At 38.9% G+C, this 21,175-nt stretch overlaps 1 protein-coding gene across 4 annotated transcripts in view; it reads right to left on the bottom strand.

The window, feature by feature from the left end:
- Nucleotides 1-21,175, bottom strand: part of Slc4a4 (solute carrier family 4 member 4) — a 300,898-nt gene that overhangs the window by 58,710 nt on the left and 221,013 nt on the right. For all 4 annotated transcript variants that reach the window (XM_010606103.3, XM_010606104.3, XM_033758911.1 and 1 more), the window contains 2 exons: nt 14,150-14,220; nt 3,226-3,411 (listed from right to left, as the gene is read on the bottom strand). In XM_010606103.3, the coding sequence (XP_010604405.1) occupies nt 3,226-3,411; nt 14,150-14,220 (257 nt within the window). The remainder of the gene's footprint in view (nt 1-3,225; nt 3,412-14,149; nt 14,221-21,175) is intronic.

Below are 21,175 nucleotides of genomic sequence, written 5' to 3'. Positions count from 1 at the left end.
CACACACACACAGAGAGAAAAACAAGTTTTCTGCCTTTAAAAAGAAGTGTATGTTGTCATTTGAGACAACATGGAGAAACCTGGAGCATTCATTATACTACGTGAAATAAGCCAGGAATAGAAGGACCAGTACTACCAGATCTCACTTACATGTACACTTGCAAAAAAAGTTGAAAAAGTTGAACTCATAGAAAAAGAGACTGTAAGCAAGGGCAGCAAAACAAGCAAAGGATGCTGGCTGAACAGTATCGTTTCTGTTAGACAAGAAGAATATTTTTAAGAACCGATGCAGAGTGTGGTGACTATAGTTAATAACATGTTGTATATTTTCTTTTATTATTATTTTTAAATTACTTTTATTAGTATGTTTGCTGTATATAATGCTTGCATCCTTGTGCAGAGTTGGTAAATGTATACGATATGTCCCAATTCCTTTTTCATCCCCTTTCCCTCCTCCCTTCCTCTATTTCCATCTCTTTCCCATTTGAGAAAGTTCTATCTCCTTACTTCCTATTGCCTATCTTTTATTTTTCTCTCTATTTATACTTTGGGTTCCTCATATAAGAAAAACCATGTGATATTTAAGCTTCTGTGTCTGGTTTATGCCACTTAACATGACCTTCTTTTGTTTTTTGATACTGGGGATCGAACTCAGGACCTTGTGTTTGCCAGGCAGGCGCTGTGCCACTGAACTATATCCTTAGCCCTTCACTTAACATTATGATCTCAATATACATCCATTTTCCTACATAGGACTTAGGTGTATCTTTCTTTACGGCAGGGTAGTGCTCCACTGTGTGTAAACACCACATTTCCTTTTTCCATACATCTGTTGATGGACACACAGGCTGCTTCCAAGATGTAGCTATTATGAATTCTGCTGCTACAAACATGGGTGTGCATGGGTCACTGTAATACGATGCCTTTAACTCTTTTGGGAGGATACCTAGAGGTGAAATAGTTGGGTCAAATGGAATTTCTATCTCTAAATTTTTAAAGAATTTCCATACTGATTTTATTAGTTTACAATCCAATCAACAATATAGAAAGGTTCTTTCACCTCCCACAGACTCACCAGCATTTGTTACTTGATTTTTCTGTTTGTTTGTTTTTTGTTTTTTGAGACAGGGTCTCACTACGTAGTTGAGACTGACCTGGAACTCAAAAATACATGTTATATATTTTAAAATTTCATAGCCAGGCATGGTACTGCATGCCTGTAATCCAGCATTCGAGAGGCTGAGGCAGGAGGATCTCTGTGAGTTTCAAACCATCCTGGGCTACATAGTGAGTTCGAGGTCAGTCTCAACTACATAGTGAGACCCTGTCTCAAAAAAATTTTTTTTTCTAAAGAGTAGATTTTATTTGTTCTCAGTGATGTCAGATTATGGATATTATTTAGCTTGATTTAATTATTCCACATTGTACACATATACCAAAATATTTAATCACATTCCATAAATATTTATAATTCTTATTTGTCAGTTAAACTTAAAAGCAGAAAGAAGTTGATCTTGCTTGAGGTTAAAACTAGTTTACTTGACAATCACAATCACAATTTACTTGACAATCACAAGTGCATTACATATTTTCATTTCTCTATCTGCTGTGTTTAAATATTAGAAATTGACAGTGGTAATGATTTGTAAAATGTAGGTTTAAAATGCAACAAAACAAAGGGATGGCATCCAATGAACTAATGATCATAAAGGAAAGGCCTCGACAGAGTAGAAGTTGTTCCCCAAAACCTCTTACTAGGAATTTGTTTTTTACAAAACTCATCCAAGACTGGGGCTGCAGTTCAGTGGCAGAGCACTTGCCTAGCTTCTATGGAAACACACAAGGCCCCACCTTCAATCTCCAGCATCATGAAGGGGGTGAGGGCTAACTCACCCAGCTGAAGAAGTGGACTGAGTGAGCACGTTTCCCACTGGGTGAACTGGGATTGCAACCACAAATGAACAGGCACTTCGCGTGCAAGTGTGCAGTGGGGGAGACTTAACTAGCACAGCACTGTGAACACACTGGCCACTGGCAAAGTACTGGTTCTAAGTAAAGCCTCAACTCTATGACTATATGTATGTGCGTGCGTGTGCGTGCATGTGTATTTGTGGGGTGGTACTGGGGGACTGAACCCAGGATCTCTGCACTGAGCTACATTACCACCCCTTTTTATTTGGGTACAAAGTCTTGCTCAATTGCTAAATTGCCCAGGCTGGACTTGAACTCCTGACCCCCCAAGGCTTCAGCTTCTCAGAGTGCTGGGATTTCAGGCATTACATTTCCTTTTGTGAAGTATTTTTATCCATTGGGCCATCGAGTTCATCCAGATAGTTCACCATCAACCCTTCCTTTTATTTTCAATTTTATAAGAATCAAAGAGTCCAAAATTTCCTACATAGAGTATATTAATTTTGTTTCATTTCCCAACAATTGAGAAAAAGAGTTATCAAGTGCATCTCAACTTCCCAAGGTTTTCTCCTCCACGAAACATGGAGTAGAGATTTCATAAGACACCAAGTATATAGAACAGGTCACTGATCTAAATCAAGCGCAATCCAGATTACCTAAGAAATGCTGACATCCTAGCCACTAAGAACTGAAATGTACAGTACAGGATTAGCTTAGTTTCATTCTCCAAGTACATAAACAAGATGCCATTAACTAAATCATGGTCTTTAAGAAACAGTTTTAAGTCTGAGCTCCTCAAAGGCAGCCTGTGTGCATGACAATACTGCAGCATTCATCACTGTGGACGGAAAGATGGTGCAGGTGACAGCCAGGGTAGTGTGACAAGAATACACGTGTACTCCTACACCCTTAATCCAGGTGCTGAAATGCACAGATGACCAAGAAACAGAAATTCCAAAGATCCCCATTCATATGAAAAGTATTGTTGCTAATGTACTTAAGCATTATGGATTTAAAAGGCGCTTTTCTTCACTTGTGCAGGTTTAGATAGATTCCATCTCACTTTTTCTTTTCAGTAATTCAGAATTATGATAGTCAAATTTATGACAGAATTATGTAAGCAAATTTCAGGAGTTTTGAAAGTTGGATACAATCATGTTAAATAGGTATCCATGTGAACAAAGACTGGAACGCCATTTTTTACATGCACAGATCTATACTGGACAGATCATGATGCCTTTTCCCCGTGTGATACCATTTTACTGTTAGCACCATATAAAGCTAAGGACAAATGTTTCAAGATCGGGTACTTACTGTGGTTGGAAAATAGCGACTAGTTTTGAATTTTTTCAGAGCCATGGAGGAGGCGTAGGTGCCCAAGAAAAGAATGCAAGACATGAGTGTGATGTCAGGAACGAAATCGCAGTTGTTCCCCATGAGCGTCCCTCCATATTTCAAACACTCCTTCTTTGACACATATGTCCAGTCAAAGGTCGCATTCTGGTACCAAAGAAGAAGCATTAGATATCTTTTAGAGAACACCAATATATCAAAAGCAGCTTTTTAATCTTGATGAGCTCTGTAAGGATTATACCAAACATTTCTGTAAAATAGTTGGACGGTAACCAGTGGAGGGTGAAACTTAAGGCACTGGTACTGGAACAGCAGTCATGGCGGAGGGCTAGCAATTATGAAAGTCACAAGGAGAATGATGCAATGTGTTACCTTGTTGGGCCTGCCCACTTCCCATCTGTTTAACAGAAACAAACCACTAAGTCCTTTCCTGTCAACTTTTCAGAGATTAAAGTGAGACACATTACTATCCTGTCGCAAAATGAGAGACTCTCTGAAATGCCTTAAATGTCCAAAAAGTAATCACTTTTGCAGCACACAGCTTTTTATACTTCTACCTGATGGCCCTGTCCAACACTTTCACAAATACGCAATTTGTTTCTAAGTAACTAAAGGCTAGCAAGTGAAGAATGAAATTATAACCTAAGAACAGCCAGTCTCACAACTGCCTGTAAACGAGTTTTACCCTTTTCACTCCAGATGAGTATTATCATCCATTCCTGGAAGAGCTTGACGCCCTGAAGGTTGTGAGGTTGCATTAGGAGTATCCATCCTGTGCTACATGATATGATCTCAAGGATCTAGGTGAGCTTCATGGATTGCTACCATGCAAGTACTGTTCTTTTCTATAGAAGGCTCACTCTTCCTATTTTCTGTTTTGAATATACAGAATCTTTTTATTTTTGGGGGGGCTGGCATGTGTGTACAGCCAGTGTACCAACCCCAAGGGCTCTGAATATCAGCTGCTATCAGTACGAACTGGTTCCTTCTTTGAAGAATTGGCTTTAGCCACATAGAAGCTGCCTTAACTGGAATGTTACGCCTGTAACAGCCAGTTACCAACCAACACTAACAGAAGCATAAACTACTGCTCCATCTTGAGGTAAGAGCAACTGGGTGGCACAGGTTACACTCCAGAGCTCCACAGGGAATCAGTCACACGACAGCTCAGCTGACCACATTCTCATTTAATTCTTCCCAGTCCTAATCTGCTTTGCTCTGTTTTTAGTGAGATCACTTTCTCAAATAATTACATGCGCCTGAAATTCTTGTATCAGACTATGCTTCTAAATCAGCAGACTTACTTAAATTACAGGTTAATCAAAAGTTAATGCCTCTAAGCCCATAGTAGTTCTTGTGTAATAGGAGAGTTTGAGAGAAACTCAGGGACAATATCATCAGCTTTCTCACCCCTGGTCTGGGACAACCCTGAAAAATGAACATCCATCCCTGCTTGAATGTCTTCCGTAATGATCAGTGTTCTGGTAGCTCATTCTCTTGCTTAACAAAACTTCCCCACAAGAATTTCTTATTTTGAGCTTTCTTAAATAATTACACCTTAAGGTTCTTCTGCTGTACAGAGTTTTGTAGACTGTGACAAGCATGGCTACTTCTTGGGGAGAAATTTTCACAATCTTACCTGTCTGAATGCCAGCATGATTGGGTAGAATGGATTGAGTGTTTCAGCTTTGAAATATTCTAAATACTGGTAACTTCTATCCTTGGGAATAAGGCTAAGTACATCAGGCTATCACAGAAGACTGATTTGAAAACACCATGCAAATAAACATGGAAAGGTAAATTTCCCCTGTCCTTCCTTTGAGGGCAACGGTTCCACCTCACACCAACACAGCACTGTTGTAGACCATGCTATGAGCTCTTTGACCTGAGCAACCTAGACATAAAAGAAGAAGCTCTGGGCAGAAAGAGCTCCTATTTTAAGGAGCTCAAAAGGTAAAATTCTTCCATAAGTCAACAAAAACTCTATCATTCCTTGTAATATTTTTGTATATTAACTTCAACATGTAAACACTTACGTTGCACAATTGTTCTTCTATCAAGCTATACTTTTAAAAGGTAATTAATCCTGTGTCATTTTATTTTTTAGATTTATGCCTAGGGATGCTTTTAGAAGGATACATGTAAAGTTTTGAGGTCATAATAAATAATGGATTTCTCTGTTTTAAAATCAGCAAAAATGTGTTCTAATCTCACTTCAGGACATTAACATCAGCACAATCTTTTGCAGCTACAGTTCACTGAAGAGGTTAGATGTATTGGAAAAAATGACCCAATAGACAGCATTATTGATTTTCTTACAAAGATTCAGATTGAGGTGAAAACTATGCCATGGACATGAAACAAATGATAGACAGGTTTTCTCGCTTGTATCAATTTTAAATGCCAGTATCAGTATTTTGTAAGTAGTTTTATACTGTATTGTAGCTTCCAAACACCATTTTTCACTAAGTATAAAAACGTTGAGAAGCATGTACATATTTCAGTCTATACACAGTTTGCACTCCCATAAAATTTAAACTAATGAACAATTTTGTTTAAACATCATTGAAGACATCTATACTGTCAGTGTTACTTCAAAGTTATTACAAGCTGGTGTAAAACTGAACACTTTAAAACTCCAGGCAGGATCTGTTCGATAAAGAAAATAACCCAGAGTGACTGCTACTGAGACAAGAGAAGGCCTGACTCTCCCTGCCCCTGTGCTGGCTGAAGGGGATGTGTGGTGTCTGCCCAGCAAAGCAGCCCTCACTCTTTGCACCCCAATGGGCCAGGACAGTTTGCTTCAGGGTTCGCCACCCCCCACACACACACCATCTATCCGGATGCGTTCTTTTTGGATGTCTAGCAGTTTCTTCCCTGGCTGCCTAGCAAACACCCAACCTCCACTCCAACCTGAGTGCAGCCAGACAGCCAGAGCGCCCTCCTCCACTCAGCCTCTTCAGAGGACACTGTTGCATTTCCTGCTGCATTTTGGAGAGGGTGCTCTGCAGTGGCTAACATCAGGAAGGGCAGACCTGTGCCTGTTATGCACATACCTGTACTCATAGCACGCTTTCAGTCCTCACCCTCACTGAACTAGGCCTGCAGCTTCTACATAAGCAGTATTCCCAACCACTTCTCCGGCAATCCCTCCTGTGCTTCTGTGAAAATCAACTCACTTCGGTGTTTGTGCAAACCTGCTTGAGTAGTGTGCACTCAAAAAGTCCTGTAAATCTATTTGAGATTTTTTAATATCCCGAGTAGTGTGGACACAGCAGGCATGCATAAACACTCAGCCATTGCCACTACGCAGTACCAGGCACCAGCCATTGCACTGTGCCTTACTAACATCATGATTTTCATCTGAACTGAGCAAAGAACTCTAGGCTGCCTGACAACAATACCACCTTTGTTCAAGCATCGCTGTCTGGTCCCAGGTCAATGCAGAAGAGCCTGGCCCATCTCATTGCTACCGTCCTTTGCCTTTTAAAGAGGATTCTCACTTCTCTATGGTTTCAACCTTTGTTTCCTATGACAATTCTACACATAGGTGCTTCAAGGACTAAATCAGAACTTCAAGAACAAGAAAATGGGAATATAATCTCGCCATCCTCTCTGCTTGATGGAACACACATTGTCTCTTTTGCTTAACATGCTTACACCTTTCTATGGCAATTATATTACAGCTCTTCTTAGTGTTCAGCATTATGAGTTTGAAATGCTCAGAAATGTATCTAGTGGGTCAGGACACCTGGACTCAAACATCAACTTAGGAGTCATCTAAAAAGAACTTGTCCTAGGAGTAATAAGACTTAATACAGCTACAAAAGGAAAACATACTATGCGAAAGAACATAACACCTCCAGGGCACCCACAATAGAAGAGAAGATGTCAGAAAAGACCACCGGAGTTCTCAGGGTGATAGTTAAAGGGACAAGGACAATGGACTGAGAAATTAGTAGAAATGAAAAAAAATCCCAACTCCAATTAAAGACTATTTTTTCAAGAAATACATTGTAGTAAAGAAGAGGCTAGAACAATGCAAGGCCAAATTTCTCAAGGTTAATCAAAACTTTTTTCAATGTTTGTCATGTATGAGAAAGAATGGGGATGAAAGAGAAAAGAGACAGCACAGTCCTGAGGCAGAGGCAGGGGGATTGCCAGCCTGCCTGAATTGCATAGCAAGACCTTGTTTTAAGAAAGAAAAATGAAACAAAACAAAAAACAAACAAACAAAAGGGATAAGGAACTGCTAGGAAAAACAGAAATGGAGAAAAAAAGATCAGAGAAAGAGATAGAACTTAGCAATTATTTGAACTGGGGAATATTAAAACCACTATACTTTAAAATTATACAGTATGAAGTATAAACCATATCCTAGTATAGCCTAAAAGTATAAACTCTACTATAAAACTGCAGAGCCTGAGGGACAATGACACTCTTATTCTGCTAAAAAGTAACAAAGAAGAAAAAGAGTTGATCAAGATAGGAGCAGAGTTCATTGTAAGGTACAGCAGGCACCAAAGAAATCATAATTAATCGACTGAATGAAATTGTTCATCAGGTCTAAGATATGTGACATATGGGAGGAAGAAACCCGTCAATTTATCTACCCTTTCTACCTGTAGGACAAAATTAAAGTAAAATAAACTTTGCATTTACAATGACCAGGTAAACTACAGGATGTCTCATTACATCTGAATAATAAACAGTAATATTGTTAGTGTATGTTCTATGCACTATTTGAGACATTTATTCTAAAAAGATGGTTCAATATTTATCTGAAATTCAAATGTAACTTGACACCCTATATTTTTATGTTAAATTTGTTAATTTTATATCAATTAGATATAGGATCTTTTAAGTAACAGCATCTGAAAAATAGAAAATAGACAATTAACTAATATAAATTTTGAGTGCAATAAAGATGAGTAACAATTTTCACAAGTTTCCTTAGAGAAATAAAATATGTTCACTTAAATATTAACATAAGGCAACAAAAGAAGGTATTGAAAGCAATGGTACGGATTAGATTAGAAGAGAGTAGTCAATTTCACCTAGTAGAGAGAAAACAAAACTTAAATTAACCCCCCAAGTAGGGCAGGTCCTCCTAGAATTCATATTCAAAAGGTAGTGAGGAGTAGAACACAGGACAGCAAAAGAAAGGCATGACAGAGAGACTAAAAAAGCTAAAGGACAGGAGACTAGATGTGACAAGCTGAGGGTACATATATCTTTTCGTATTAGGAGAAAGGAAGGAAAAGAATTATAGAAACACTGTGAGCACAGGGCTTCCTGGCCTTAACCACTAAGTCCTTTGTTAATATTTATGACTTCTCCGCCCACCACAGGGAGGAGCTACATCTTTCTCCAACTCAGGAGAAACCCAGAGCCTTAAAGCTGGGTAAATCAGTGAATGAGGCACGGCTCCTGACGTCATCACCCGGTACCGCCACTGCTTTCTGGGCATGCGCACAACACTTCTGTTCGCTGGTAAAAGAGCTGCTGGAAAAGACTGGGGCGACCTGGCTCAGGGTGGACAGAAGAGGACTCTACGTAGCATAGGTTTGACACCTCTGCTCTGTCTCACTTTCAGGAGAATTACCCTACTTATTCTGAAATTCTTGAGTAAAATGTATAGTGATGGATTTAAGTTTTAAAATACCATAACATCCTCTCCAAACACAAAAGTTGAGAGATGTGAGACCCAATAAGCACGCTGTGACTATCCAGGCAGTGTGTACAAAGGAGTCCATTAACTGGTCTAGCTTAGTGCACATTTGAAATTTTCTGTTTTAAAAGTAGGAACACGTGTATCTTCAAGGAGATTAAAGGACAGAACAATTTTTACACTTGACTTTCTCAATGGAAGAAAATCACAATGTTGCTATGCACAAGATTAATATGACATTCCATTTCCTGTGAAAATGAATGCTAACTCTTAGAATCACCCTGAAGGGACATCAAATCAAACCACTTTTGCTTCCATGTCTGACTGTCAAGCAGAATTTATGTGACTGTAATAGTTCTTAGTCCTACAATTAACAGCATCTCCATGTAGATGTGATATGCTTCACTGACTAATACAGTGAGAAAAAAATAAGTAAAATTTCTAAATTTCTTTCCTCGAGTACCTACTTTTAAAATATATGCATGTCCTCTGTGTGCAGATTCAATTAAAATATAATTGAGAGATGGGCTGGGGATTTAGCTCAGTGGTGCCACCGCCTGCCTCAGAAGTGCAAGAAAAAAAAACTTGAAAAAAATATATTATAATTGAGAGAAACTATAAACAAAAGTTCCAGGTTAAATACCTGATGTACTAATTTAGGGGTTTTTCCCCCACAGTGAGTAAGCTAGCTTTGTATAATCTTCAGTCTTACTTTATCATTTACAACATGCATGTGAGCTGCAGTTATCTGCAGTGTTGTGAGATATCAAATATAGCTGTTCTGCTTGATCAATACTATTTTTTTAAGGTTGTAGTCAGGCCTGGCAATGCATACCTAAAATGCCAGCTAGTAAAGAAGCTGGAGTGAGAATCCTAAGTTCAAAGCCAGCCTGGGGTCTTATTAAGACCTTGCCCCAAAACAAAATTTAAAAACAACTAGGGATGTAGCTCAGTGGTAGAGCACTTGCCTAGTATGAATGAGACCCTGAGTCCAATCCCCAGGACTGAAACAAACAAAAAAATGCTGTATGACACCATCACCCCGCCATAACAACTCAAGCAAGGTAAGTTATAAAGCTATAGTTTTTAAAAAATTCACCAAAAGTGAGGATTTAAAAAAACCCAAACAAACAAAACTCCAAAGTGTCATCATCCACAAGCGAAGATCCCACGGCCACCTTTTGCCATAGAGCAGCAGGTAGAAGATACAACCACTAGTGACAGAGATAAGGAGAAATTATCCAAATTGCTAAAGAACTCCCAATGGCTGCGTGTAAATGGGGTGATATGTTAGGGTTCAGAGGAGCCCTAGTGTTTACTCACTAAACTGTGTCCTGGTTCTCACCAAGTGCACCAGTGATACATGAAAGATGACAGGTGGACAGGAGCACTGAGAAGCCCCCTGAGACACATGGAACCTCCCATTTGTGCAGAAAGCTGTTCTGGAGATGGGAGACAGGAATGTGGTGCGAGAAACTGATTTCTGAAAGGACTCAGGAACCTGTGCTCTGAAGGCTGGGAAAAGAGTAATTGGCAAAGAATGGGGTTTCTCACAGCTCAGCTGAGGCATGGAGCAGAACACAGAGCACCCCATGGGGCTTTCTGAGATGCCAGAAATGCGCTACAGCTTGTTCAGAAGGTGACTGTGTGTCAAAGCCTTTTCAATGACTACTTTAGAGCTCTTGTGCGCTCACACACACTCTCTCTCTGTCTCTCTTTCTGTTTCTCTCTCCCTTTCTCTCTCTCTATATATATATATTTTTAACCAGGGATCAAACTTGGGACCTTGCACCTGATTGCAGGTGTGGTGCCACAGAGCTAAATTCCCAGCCCTAGAACTCTATATTTTAACAAATGCCTCAGTGTAATAAAATACAAAACAAAAAAGTGTCTGACATAGAGCACATATGCTAACTGATCCTCCCCACAGAGAAGATTGGTGCCTGAGTGTGAAGTCTGATCTCTCTGCAAGCTGGATCCTGGAAGCCAGTAGACCTTAGGTCCTCATTTGCATACAGTGTGCAAACACTGTAGTTGCTCTTAATGTGCTTCAGGGTCCTTCTAAACTGTTCTGTTTACAGATTAAAGGGAAATGCCAAGTGAGAAATGCATAGGAAAGCTGGCCAAAGTGAGAAGAATTATAGACATAGTGGTTCCAACGGTAAATGCCAAGGCTGGAAAACTTCCCTTGAATGTCCCTCTTTCACTACTCTTTCCCTCTAAAACATAGCCATACCATGGAAGAAGAGAGCTGGTCTTCATGCTAATGAAGCTGAAGGACAAAGACCTTCCTCCCTCTGACAGGATGCTCTCAGGGCCTCGTAAGAGGGAGGTGGCTGGATGGCCTCGGGGCTGCATGTTACTGTTACTGAGCTTTCTCTTATAATCTAATTATGGTTGAAGAGGAAAGAGGAAATTAGGTCATGATGACTGTATGTGCTAGGCAGGGCTCAGGGTAGCAGGGTTGGCCTGGCCAAGGAAACTGAGGCATCAGCAGCCTACAGAAGCGGTAGCTTCATCTCCCCACTAACTTCTGAGTTGTGGAGGCAGCAGAGCCTTGTAGAGAGAGGAAAGTTATGGCGGTTTCTAACAGTGGCCGAGAGATGGTTCCATGCCAGCCACGTGATAGTGATTTTAACTGAACCCTACAGCCCCTAAGAGGTAAGCACTTATCACCACCATGTTGGATAGGTCACTGAAGAGTAGCCATAGCCTCTGCCGTCATGGAGCCCTGCAGTTGAAGCCAGGACTAACTTAAGAACTGGCTGAATCCTAAGTCCTTCTATGTGAAGCACTCTGCAGTTTCACAAAGGAAATGGGGCGAGTTGTAGAGTTAGAAAGCCCAAAGTTCAAATCCCACTTTGACCATCATCATGATAAGACCCTGAGAAGGCAGCTACCTTTCCAAGCCTCTGATTCATACAAAAAATAGAGGTAACATCTACTAACCTATCAAATTATTATGATAACATAGAATTTTTTTTTTTGTACCGGGGATTGAACTTGGGTCCTTGCACTTGCAAGGCAGACCACCGAACCACTGAGCTAAATCCCCAGTCCTGATAATATAGAAATTAATGAAAACATCCTGTCATCTAATAGGTATTCAGTGGTAGTTATTATTGATGATGATAAGTCATATTACCTCTAACTCTGATTTCTGGATTTTTAACCTACACAATTCATGGGTACCACATGTGTGCCTGTGTGCACTCATGTACAAAGTACACATGAAGATACCACTGCAGGTGAAAGAGAAGAAACAGAAATGAAAGACAGAATAAAAATTATCCTTCATGACCATACACATGTACATACACACACACACACACACACACACACACGCATGCACAATTTCTTTCCCTAGGGGTGCAGAACAAAGTATGAAACATATACATATGAGGGACCTTTTATGCTGAAATACTGAGTGGACATAAGACTGAAAAGGCTAACGGTTCAATATGCAAACACTGAAACAGATAGTGAAATAGTACAGTCTCAGAACCACTCAGCCTTCCATTCAAATCTTTATTCTACAGAAATAAGGCTGTTTGACCTAGGGCAAGAAAGATTATCTTCTGAAGCTTCAGTTTCTCGTATTGATAAAATGGATCTAATTGTGCCAGGTACTTTGTATTGATGACTACAATACTGATTAGAATATATGATTGTATTATGTGTAAAATATCTGGCTTCTAGTATACATGCTCTATAAATGGTGGACAAACGAATCATTATTACACTGCTACATCCTCTATGGTAGCCCTACTGGAAGGCACTGTGAAGTCTGTAGTCCTGAAATTCTGAAAGTCTGAGGCAGGAGGATCACAAGTTGGAGCACATCCTGGAGACATTAGTGATTTAGAGAGATCCTGACTCAAACTAAAACAAAGGCACTGGTTTGAATCTCCAGTTCTGCAAAAAAATAAAAAGGTCAACCTGTGCTTTCATTTGGTCTCCGTGGCTCTTACTGTGATGCTTTAGGCTTCAATTACTAGAATCTCTTCCAAGACTTGCCCAAAGACACAGCTTAAAAATTCACTAATATTAAAGCTTCCCTAGGTCAGCTGTAGAAAGACTTTAGTTAGGAAATGATGTCTTTTTAGGCAGGAGAAGTAAATATTTTATTAACTTTTACTATAAATGAATGTATGGATCATATTGAGTTTTTAACCACAAGAATTTTAATTAAAACTCTGTGACATCTAAATGAAGTATTTTAACTCACATTTTAGGCAAATTTTGGTGGGCATGAGTTTGGCTAGCTAAAAGCCTGAAAATTGAATGCATTTCTAATACACTCTCACACACACACACACACACACACACACACACACACACTCATTATCAAACATGAAGAACAGAAGTAAGGTTTGAAGAATGGCAGAAAAGTCTCTAGCTGTAAGGAAAGAAGTCAAGAGCGCTGTGGAACATGAAGACAATTGAGGGACCCGATCATGCAAGAATTCCAGGAAGGACACAAAGCCTCCTCTTTGAAAGGGACACTGGGCTCTCACTACATAAATATCTACAGCAGAACTCCAGTCTCCCAAGAGACGGGCACTCTATCAACACAAAGTATTATGCTTTCTGTTCCTATAACCAGGAGATTGATATTCTTTGGTAAGAGGCCATATTTGGCACAGAAGGACCACATTAAAGTGTGAAACAGCACTTTCCCCTTCTTCTCCAAGATAAAAGTCTCCTTCCAGTGTATGCCCTTCCATGCAAAATAGCTCTTTTGAAAGCTTAGTTCCAGTCCCTACAAATCCTTGGTTACAAGCCATGGAAAAGGATATCATGTGATGGGGGCACAGTCCTTTCTAAGCAACAAGGGAAATGTCTTGCTACAGTCAGCCTAAGCAAGTGCCTTTCTGGCCCACGCTAGATGCAGAGAACAGACTCTGCCCTCATTTTTCTACAACACTTGCTTTCAAGGTCACAATTAATGGGATCCTAGTAGTTAAATTCTTATGAAAATTTGAAAAGCATAGAATACAATTAAATATTGGCTTTGATTTTTTAAGAGACACCCCCCAAATGCTAACTAGAGCAAAGAAGAGCATGCTTTCTTTTCCCTGCATAATCAATGATTACTAAACACATTCATGCTAGGATTTCTGAATGGAAGGCAACATCATACTATGAATATTGCAAATAATATATAAAATATTCAGTAAATACATAAGGGTTTTAAAATATTAAGTCACTTACCATGTCAGTAGCAGAAACAGCTGAATAATCCTCTAAGGACAGTGTGGTATCATTAGATACTGAGATATTAACTGGAAGAAAAGGACAAATTTGACCTTAAATTTATATAGAAACAGCCTAAATGAATAATTAGCTTTTTTAAAAAAAGAAGTAGGCATTTAAAATGCCTTTGGTAACAACATATGGCATAATAAATTTTTATTTATATCCATTCACTTTTCACCACCATAAATAATCAGATTTAAACACATCTGTTGTAAACTAATACAATAAGAAACCATAGTAACTAAGGAGATGGCATAAAATTTGTTCCAGCTTTCAACACACACACACATACACACACACACACACACACACACAGTCACTACTAAAAAACAGCCAATGCATTTTGGCTAGTACAAGAAATGACTGCTAATAATCAAGTTGATCAAGTATAGTATAGTAAAATCTCATAAATCAGAGCATCATTAAATAAGAATTTGTTAATTTGTACTTTTGAAAATTTAGACTGCATCTGAGAAAGTACATGTTTACAAGTGTGTGAAAATGAAACAGTATTAAATAAGTATAATGGGCATGAGTGATTTAATTTTAAAGATTGTATGACAATGTGGCACCTTTGCAGGACTTAGGATGTCACTTACAGAACTTTATTTTGAACCTCCTTTCCCCGTGTTTTATGAAAATTAAAACATAATACTTTCATTAAAACATTATTCTTTATCAGATAAAATTCTTTTCCTCTTATAGTAAGCTTCCTTTGTTATAAAGTAAACAGTTACTCAGAGAATATTCTTAATTTATGGCCACTTGAAATAACACCCCTCAAGTTATTTGTCTATGAAGATCACACAGCTCATGAACATTCCACTAGGAAACTGCTGTTGGGTCCCTCCCTGCCAGTCCAAGTCCCTACACTGCCCTTTCTGTTTGCTATGGTTCAGATCTCACCTGCACACACGAGGAGAAACACGCAGCTTTATTTGATGGGTGGACGTCAGGATATGAGAACCATGTGGGAACAATGAAAAGACTAGGTCTTGTTCTCTGATTTTGGCCTCAAATCTACCCCATTTGGCTCGTAACTTAGAGGAATTAAAAAAATGTTTGCTTACTGTCAAAAGGAAGCTAGGAAAGAAAATGAAACAAGGAAAACAAACTAAGGAGACACAATTTTAGCTTGAGCCCTAGTTCTGTTCTGTTTTGGATCCATTCCGATTTCAGGGCTCGGTTATCAGGGGTCTCCCGAACACAGCACACTGCCTGTCTCTGTACTCTGTCTCACAATGAATCAAATAAGATAAAGGATATTTGGTCCAAACAATGAAGCAAACAAGAATCCATTCCCAAAAGAAAGATATTAATAAATAATGACTGAAAAACCTAGTCTTCTGTTACTGTTTTGTTCTAAGAAGCTTCAAGTGAATTTGTTTCACATTATTCCGCTTGTTTATTTTAAAATGACCTGAAACATACCATATGTATATTTTATACCCATCTTATACATGGCAGGGACACTCAAGCAAGACACAACAGGTGGCTTCCCTAGCATTACAGTCAGAAGTAAAGCTGGTACCTTGACCATGTTTAGCATTTTGTCTTCTCCTACACAGCATTTCTAACCATCAAATCAAGGCAATCTATATGGCCACAGAATTTAAGGCAGGATAGGATGTGCCAGTGTTAGATGATAGGACTCTCAACTGTGAGCTGGGATGTCTGAGCCATTCGAGCTTTCAAAGACAAAAAGCAAATGTGAAATCACAAGGCACTATGTCGATAGTGTCTGGGAAACTGTTCTTCCTGAGCTACATCCTTGAATGCAATTTCATGAGTTTCCTGTCATAAGACATCAAAGATCCTTTTTCAACATACTTTCTGCACTAAAACAAGGATTAAAGAGTCAGAGGAAAGATATTCAAGCTCCTACTTTGTGAAATCAATAATGGGTAACAGAGACCAGTGTTGCACTAAAATAGGGTTTCAATCTGAACTTTTATAATCACTCTCAAGATTTGGATACATTATCAATTCTGCTCACTTACTTTTTTTATCTTTTCAGTTTTCCTCTAAAGCAAACTATTAAGCATATTGACTCTCAAAATCCCAGAAGACCAGAATCTAAACAACAGGAAGAAGTATATAATACTTGCCCTACACATTTTAATGAGCAGCTGTTTCAAAAGAAAAACTTCAAAAATAAATATATAATAAAAGCACTTCTATAAATACATTTTGGCAGGATATTAGGATCCATAAATAAAAGTAAATGTCTTTAGGATCACAGATGAAAAAATGATCAGTTACACCTGGAAGCTTGGTCTAAAAGAACCACTGGCCACCATTTAGATTCAGACACACAATGCAGATACTTTGGCAAGCAACTGCAAAATGATCCTTTTATGTGAGACCTGCAATATCCTTAATGATGATTCTGGAAAGGCCCAATGGAAAAGCCAAAATACACTTTACTCTGTCCTCGCTGTTTGTCCCATACCATAACTCATGAAGCAAGAACATGGCTAATTTAGATTTAACACATTGTCAATAGGACAATCTCTGCCCCATACTTAGCTGCAGGGAGTTTCCAAGGTTGATTGCTTTCCATTATTTAGAATTTTACTTATCCCTCCTTTCCATGCATCAACTTGAAGCTGATCCTCTGGAAAAGGGGAATGAATATTACTTGTAATAAGACACTTTAAACTGCATCTGCGACTTTGCCTTCATAAATTTTCCTTTCTTTGTGTTTAATGAGACGTCTGGAGAAGCTCAAGTAAAGTTTCAGCTAGAGGAGCTATGAGCAGAAAAGTGAGTGGTAGTGTTGGCAGAGCTCCTGCACAGAGAATCAGTGGCACTTTCCAAGGCTCTCCTTGGGCTGGTAAGCAGCAACCAGGAACTAGCTACACACAGCCCCTATGCCTAGCACCTTCACAGGAGCTATACCGTTAGGAGGACACACACCCCGCTGAGGCCACAGATCAAACAGAGACAGCAACCAGTCACTGCAGGCACTGGTGTCTGCCCAAGGCACCACCACTGCACAATTCAGAGAAGGGGGCATTGTGAATTGGAGCCAGAATTTAAGACCAACAGGGCATTCTCAAACTCCCTCACCAAGCAATAGTCTTGAGAAAGTAGGTTCACTCCTCTCAACCACTGGTCCCTAATGTGTGAAAATGGATTTGAAACCATCTATCTCATAAGGCCGCGGTGTGAATTAAACAACACAACAGAGGCAGAGCTGTCAGCACAGTATCCAGTACCACCAGGTAAGAGCTAAATAAACAGTGTAAAAATGACTAACCACTCTGGGACCTGAAGAAAGTAGCACTCACACACAGGGAAAACACCAGCTACTTCTGATGGTTTTTGTGATGATTAGCTATGCCTTGTTGTGTTATTACATACATTTTAGTAAGATACTCTAGTAAAATTTCTGGCATCTATATGGTTCTTCTTAAATATTCACCTAAAATGAATCTGTACTCTCAACATAGTTTCTTAGAATTACAGTAAGGTGGAGCTGATTAACCTGATGTGAGCAAGTAAACCTTGGAGATTATTCTCCATGATTATGAAACTTTAATACCTTATTCCATTCGATTTAAGCAACATCTTAAAGAGAATGAGTTAACTGGAAAAGAGAGAGAAGAAATACTTGAACATACTTCTTGCTATGTGGGCATATCCAATTTATTTAAGGGTAGGATATCTTCAGCATATTAGTATCTCTTGGTAAAATACAGTATTTCTGCTCTAAATTTTTAGATCAATAAAAAGAAAGAAATGGCTTTTTCAGGACAAGGAAGTAAAGCAGGGAAATTCTAGGAGAAGTAATCATGGGGAAATTACCTGCTACTCTCACAGCTTCAAGTCTGAAACAAAACTAGTTTCTCTTATTTAGCAACTATTCCCACAAAAACTTCACCTCCATGCCCATCCACCACTACATTTACAATGGGTTATAGACATTATTCCAGGGAAACTTCTAGATATGTGTTTCATGAAAAATCTAAGCTAGAGAGTTTTCCAGGTCTGGTGATAAACCAAATTCACTGCTCCTCCTTTTGTGCTGCCTGCAAGCATTACCCAGAAACAGACAAAACACAGGTTAGGATGTTGCAAAGAAGCTAAATCAATGGATATTTCAAGTATCCATTGTTTTTCTCAAAAGAGCACATTACCGTGGGTGATAAAACATCAGTTTTGCTGGGGAAGGAATGCAAGCTGGAAAAGTGCTACACCAGAGCTTAGCCTTTCTGTTCCAACCACTAGTCTATGATTTCAATCTATTCATAAAAAGAGAATGGCATATAATAAAATTAAAATTGCATATAATATGATATAGTTAATGGAAGACAAATTCAGATTATCTCTCATTCCCTCATTTTCTCTTAATGGGCTTCTTAATTGTGAAATGCATATTGACTATAATATTGGACCACAGGAGACACAAACCAACACTTCTTTTTAATGGCTATAATGTAATGGCACATTGTATTTTCTAGGGTAATATAAAAATCACATAAAAGAAGTGTTTATAAAATTCTACTGTAGTGATAACTGTTTTAGAGCATTTGGAAGTCTTGTAATGGAAACAGGAGCCATAGACTTCCAGTCACTTGGCTTGGTCTACAGTTCCACACCAGTGACAAGGGAAGCTTTCACTCAGAGAAGACAACAGTAAGTGTCACTCACTGTGTGAGAAAGAATCTCTTCCTCTGAATCACTCATCCTGTTAAGCATGTTCTCCTGGAATGGTCAACAATGAATCAATAAAACATATCTCCTCGGTTATCAGTAAAGTGTCTATCTCTTGAAGCTATCTTTCTTGCTTTTATAATTTATCACTTTTAGCAACGCATTTTACTCCTCCAGAGAGAAGACTAACACCTGGTCAGGAAATTTAGTTTGACCTTTTTAAAAACATGAATACACCCTCAGTACAGTCACTATCACTTTCGCACATAGGTAAATGAAAAAAAAAAAGATACTGTAATAAAAATTTACTTCTAAAGTCTGGGTCAAATGAGAATTGAACATCTGTTCACTAAAAAATAATTAATACTATTTTAAAAATAACACTCTTTATGAAAAGTACCATGTCTAAATATGCACATGCATGCTTTCTACTTCACTGAAAGAAGCACAATTCTTAAAAAGCAATGATATAAACTCAGTATACTTTTGATAATAGGTAGAGGAGAAAGGAAAAAGGAAAAGAAGACATGAAAAGATGAACTGAAGGATTCCTAGTATAAGATTTCACCATTTGTTTTTTAATGAATTATATAGATTTTCTTAGAACCAAATATACTGCCTGTAAGATTTTAACAACTTTACCTACTCAACTACTGTCTTGCCATTCAGCTTCACAGAATTAAATACTCCAACTACAAGCACTGAACTCCTTCATATTTTCCTTGAATATAGCTTCAAGTGATTTACATTTGTCCACAACAGCATATCAACTGTTCATTATTTTAGGGATAGGGCTAAAACAAAAGTTTTATTTAGTAACTTTTCCTAGGAAATTTCTGAAAAATTCAATGTCTGAACCCCTTCAAAGAATAGAGCTAGAAGACTAAACAGTGGCTTCCTTTGTAGGACATTGAAGAATATGAAAAAAAAACTTTTATTCAGTGTCTCTTGGGTTCTAGGCAATTTAGTGCTCACAGTTCACCTTTAAGAGTAGGTGCAGTCACTAATGCAGGATATAGATTATGACACAGACACAGAGATTAAGTAATTAGCCAAGCTGACAGTCACACTACTGGTTAGTGTCAGAGGCGAAATTCAAATTTAGCTTCTTTTTTCTCCAAAGCACATGTTATTTATACTTTGTTACCCAAATAATTTTCTACATTGAGATGAAATGAAATATGGTGAGCATGTTGTTGGACACTGCTGTTTGCATTTTTGAATTTTGAACTGAATTATCTTCTTTTTCACATACTTCCACTATATGTAATTATCAAGGCAGGGTGGGAAATATAACATCAATTGCCTCCATTTTCATTAATAGCCATCCTATTTCTAAGAAATGGGAATTTAGTGCAAAAACATGCATTCATCCATGAAATACCTCCTGGTTCATTTTCTTTCTTAATTCTTTATTGAACCTAGGATATATCACTGTGTTAGCCATCAATAATTTCAGGGTAGACTGGGCCCCAATACACCGCAGGAAGGAGAGCCACACCTGCTCCCGACCCAGACGCCATTGCTCAAGTGCTGGGAGGCAGCCTGGGCCCCAATCCACCCCGGGAAGGAGAGCCACGCCTAATCCCGACCCAGACGCCATCGCTCAAGCGCCGGGAAGGCAGCCACATAACCCCTGAAGCCGCATAATCCGCCCCGCCCCCGCACTCTCAGACCTCCTGTGTCAGTCTTTGGACCCACTCTGCAGAGGCAGAGGTGGTCATCAAGGGTATTTTTCTGAGTTCCCAACTTTGAACATCTTTAAAGAAAGGGCGTGGGAAACCTGTAATAGAACGTTGCGGAGTTCAACCATTCAGAAGGATGGGGAACTCAATCTGGGCTTTGCAGCCCGAGGTCAGTCAGCGTCATGGGGTTCAGCCATCAGCTAACTGAGACCAGGGGTCTTGCATCCTTGCTCTGTCTGAGCCATTAAATGGTAAATACACTATATTGAAATTTTGTTCACTGCAGACATGTTCTGGACTGCTCCTTGATTTCAATTTAATTCAAATGATTTAAGGGTGACAGACTAGTGACTACCACAGGTGGTCAATGTCCAAGTTGTGCTTGATCTTAATGTGTTGCTGATTGTATCAGTTGGGGTAAAGCATTGCGGTTGATTTGATAAGCTGTTTTCTCTGATGTTATGAAGATGAGAATGTCTGTGGGTCATTAGAGACACAGAAGCTAGGGCGCAACTATATCAGGAAGATTTGGGTGATAATCCAGAGATTCAACCAAGGACAGTCCGACAACAAAAATAAAAATGAGAAAACACTTAAGCAAGAAACAAGGACAGACTTCCAGTTCACCAATGGCAAA

The sequence above is a fragment of the Fukomys damarensis genome, unplaced genomic scaffold, assembly GCF_012274545.1.
Source record: "Fukomys damarensis isolate Sample0158 unplaced genomic scaffold, DMR_v1.0_HiC HiC_scaffold_35, whole genome shotgun sequence".
Classification (NCBI taxonomy): domain Eukaryota; kingdom Metazoa; phylum Chordata; class Mammalia; order Rodentia; family Bathyergidae; genus Fukomys; species Fukomys damarensis.
This window is presented reverse-complemented; position numbering and strand designations above follow the sequence as displayed.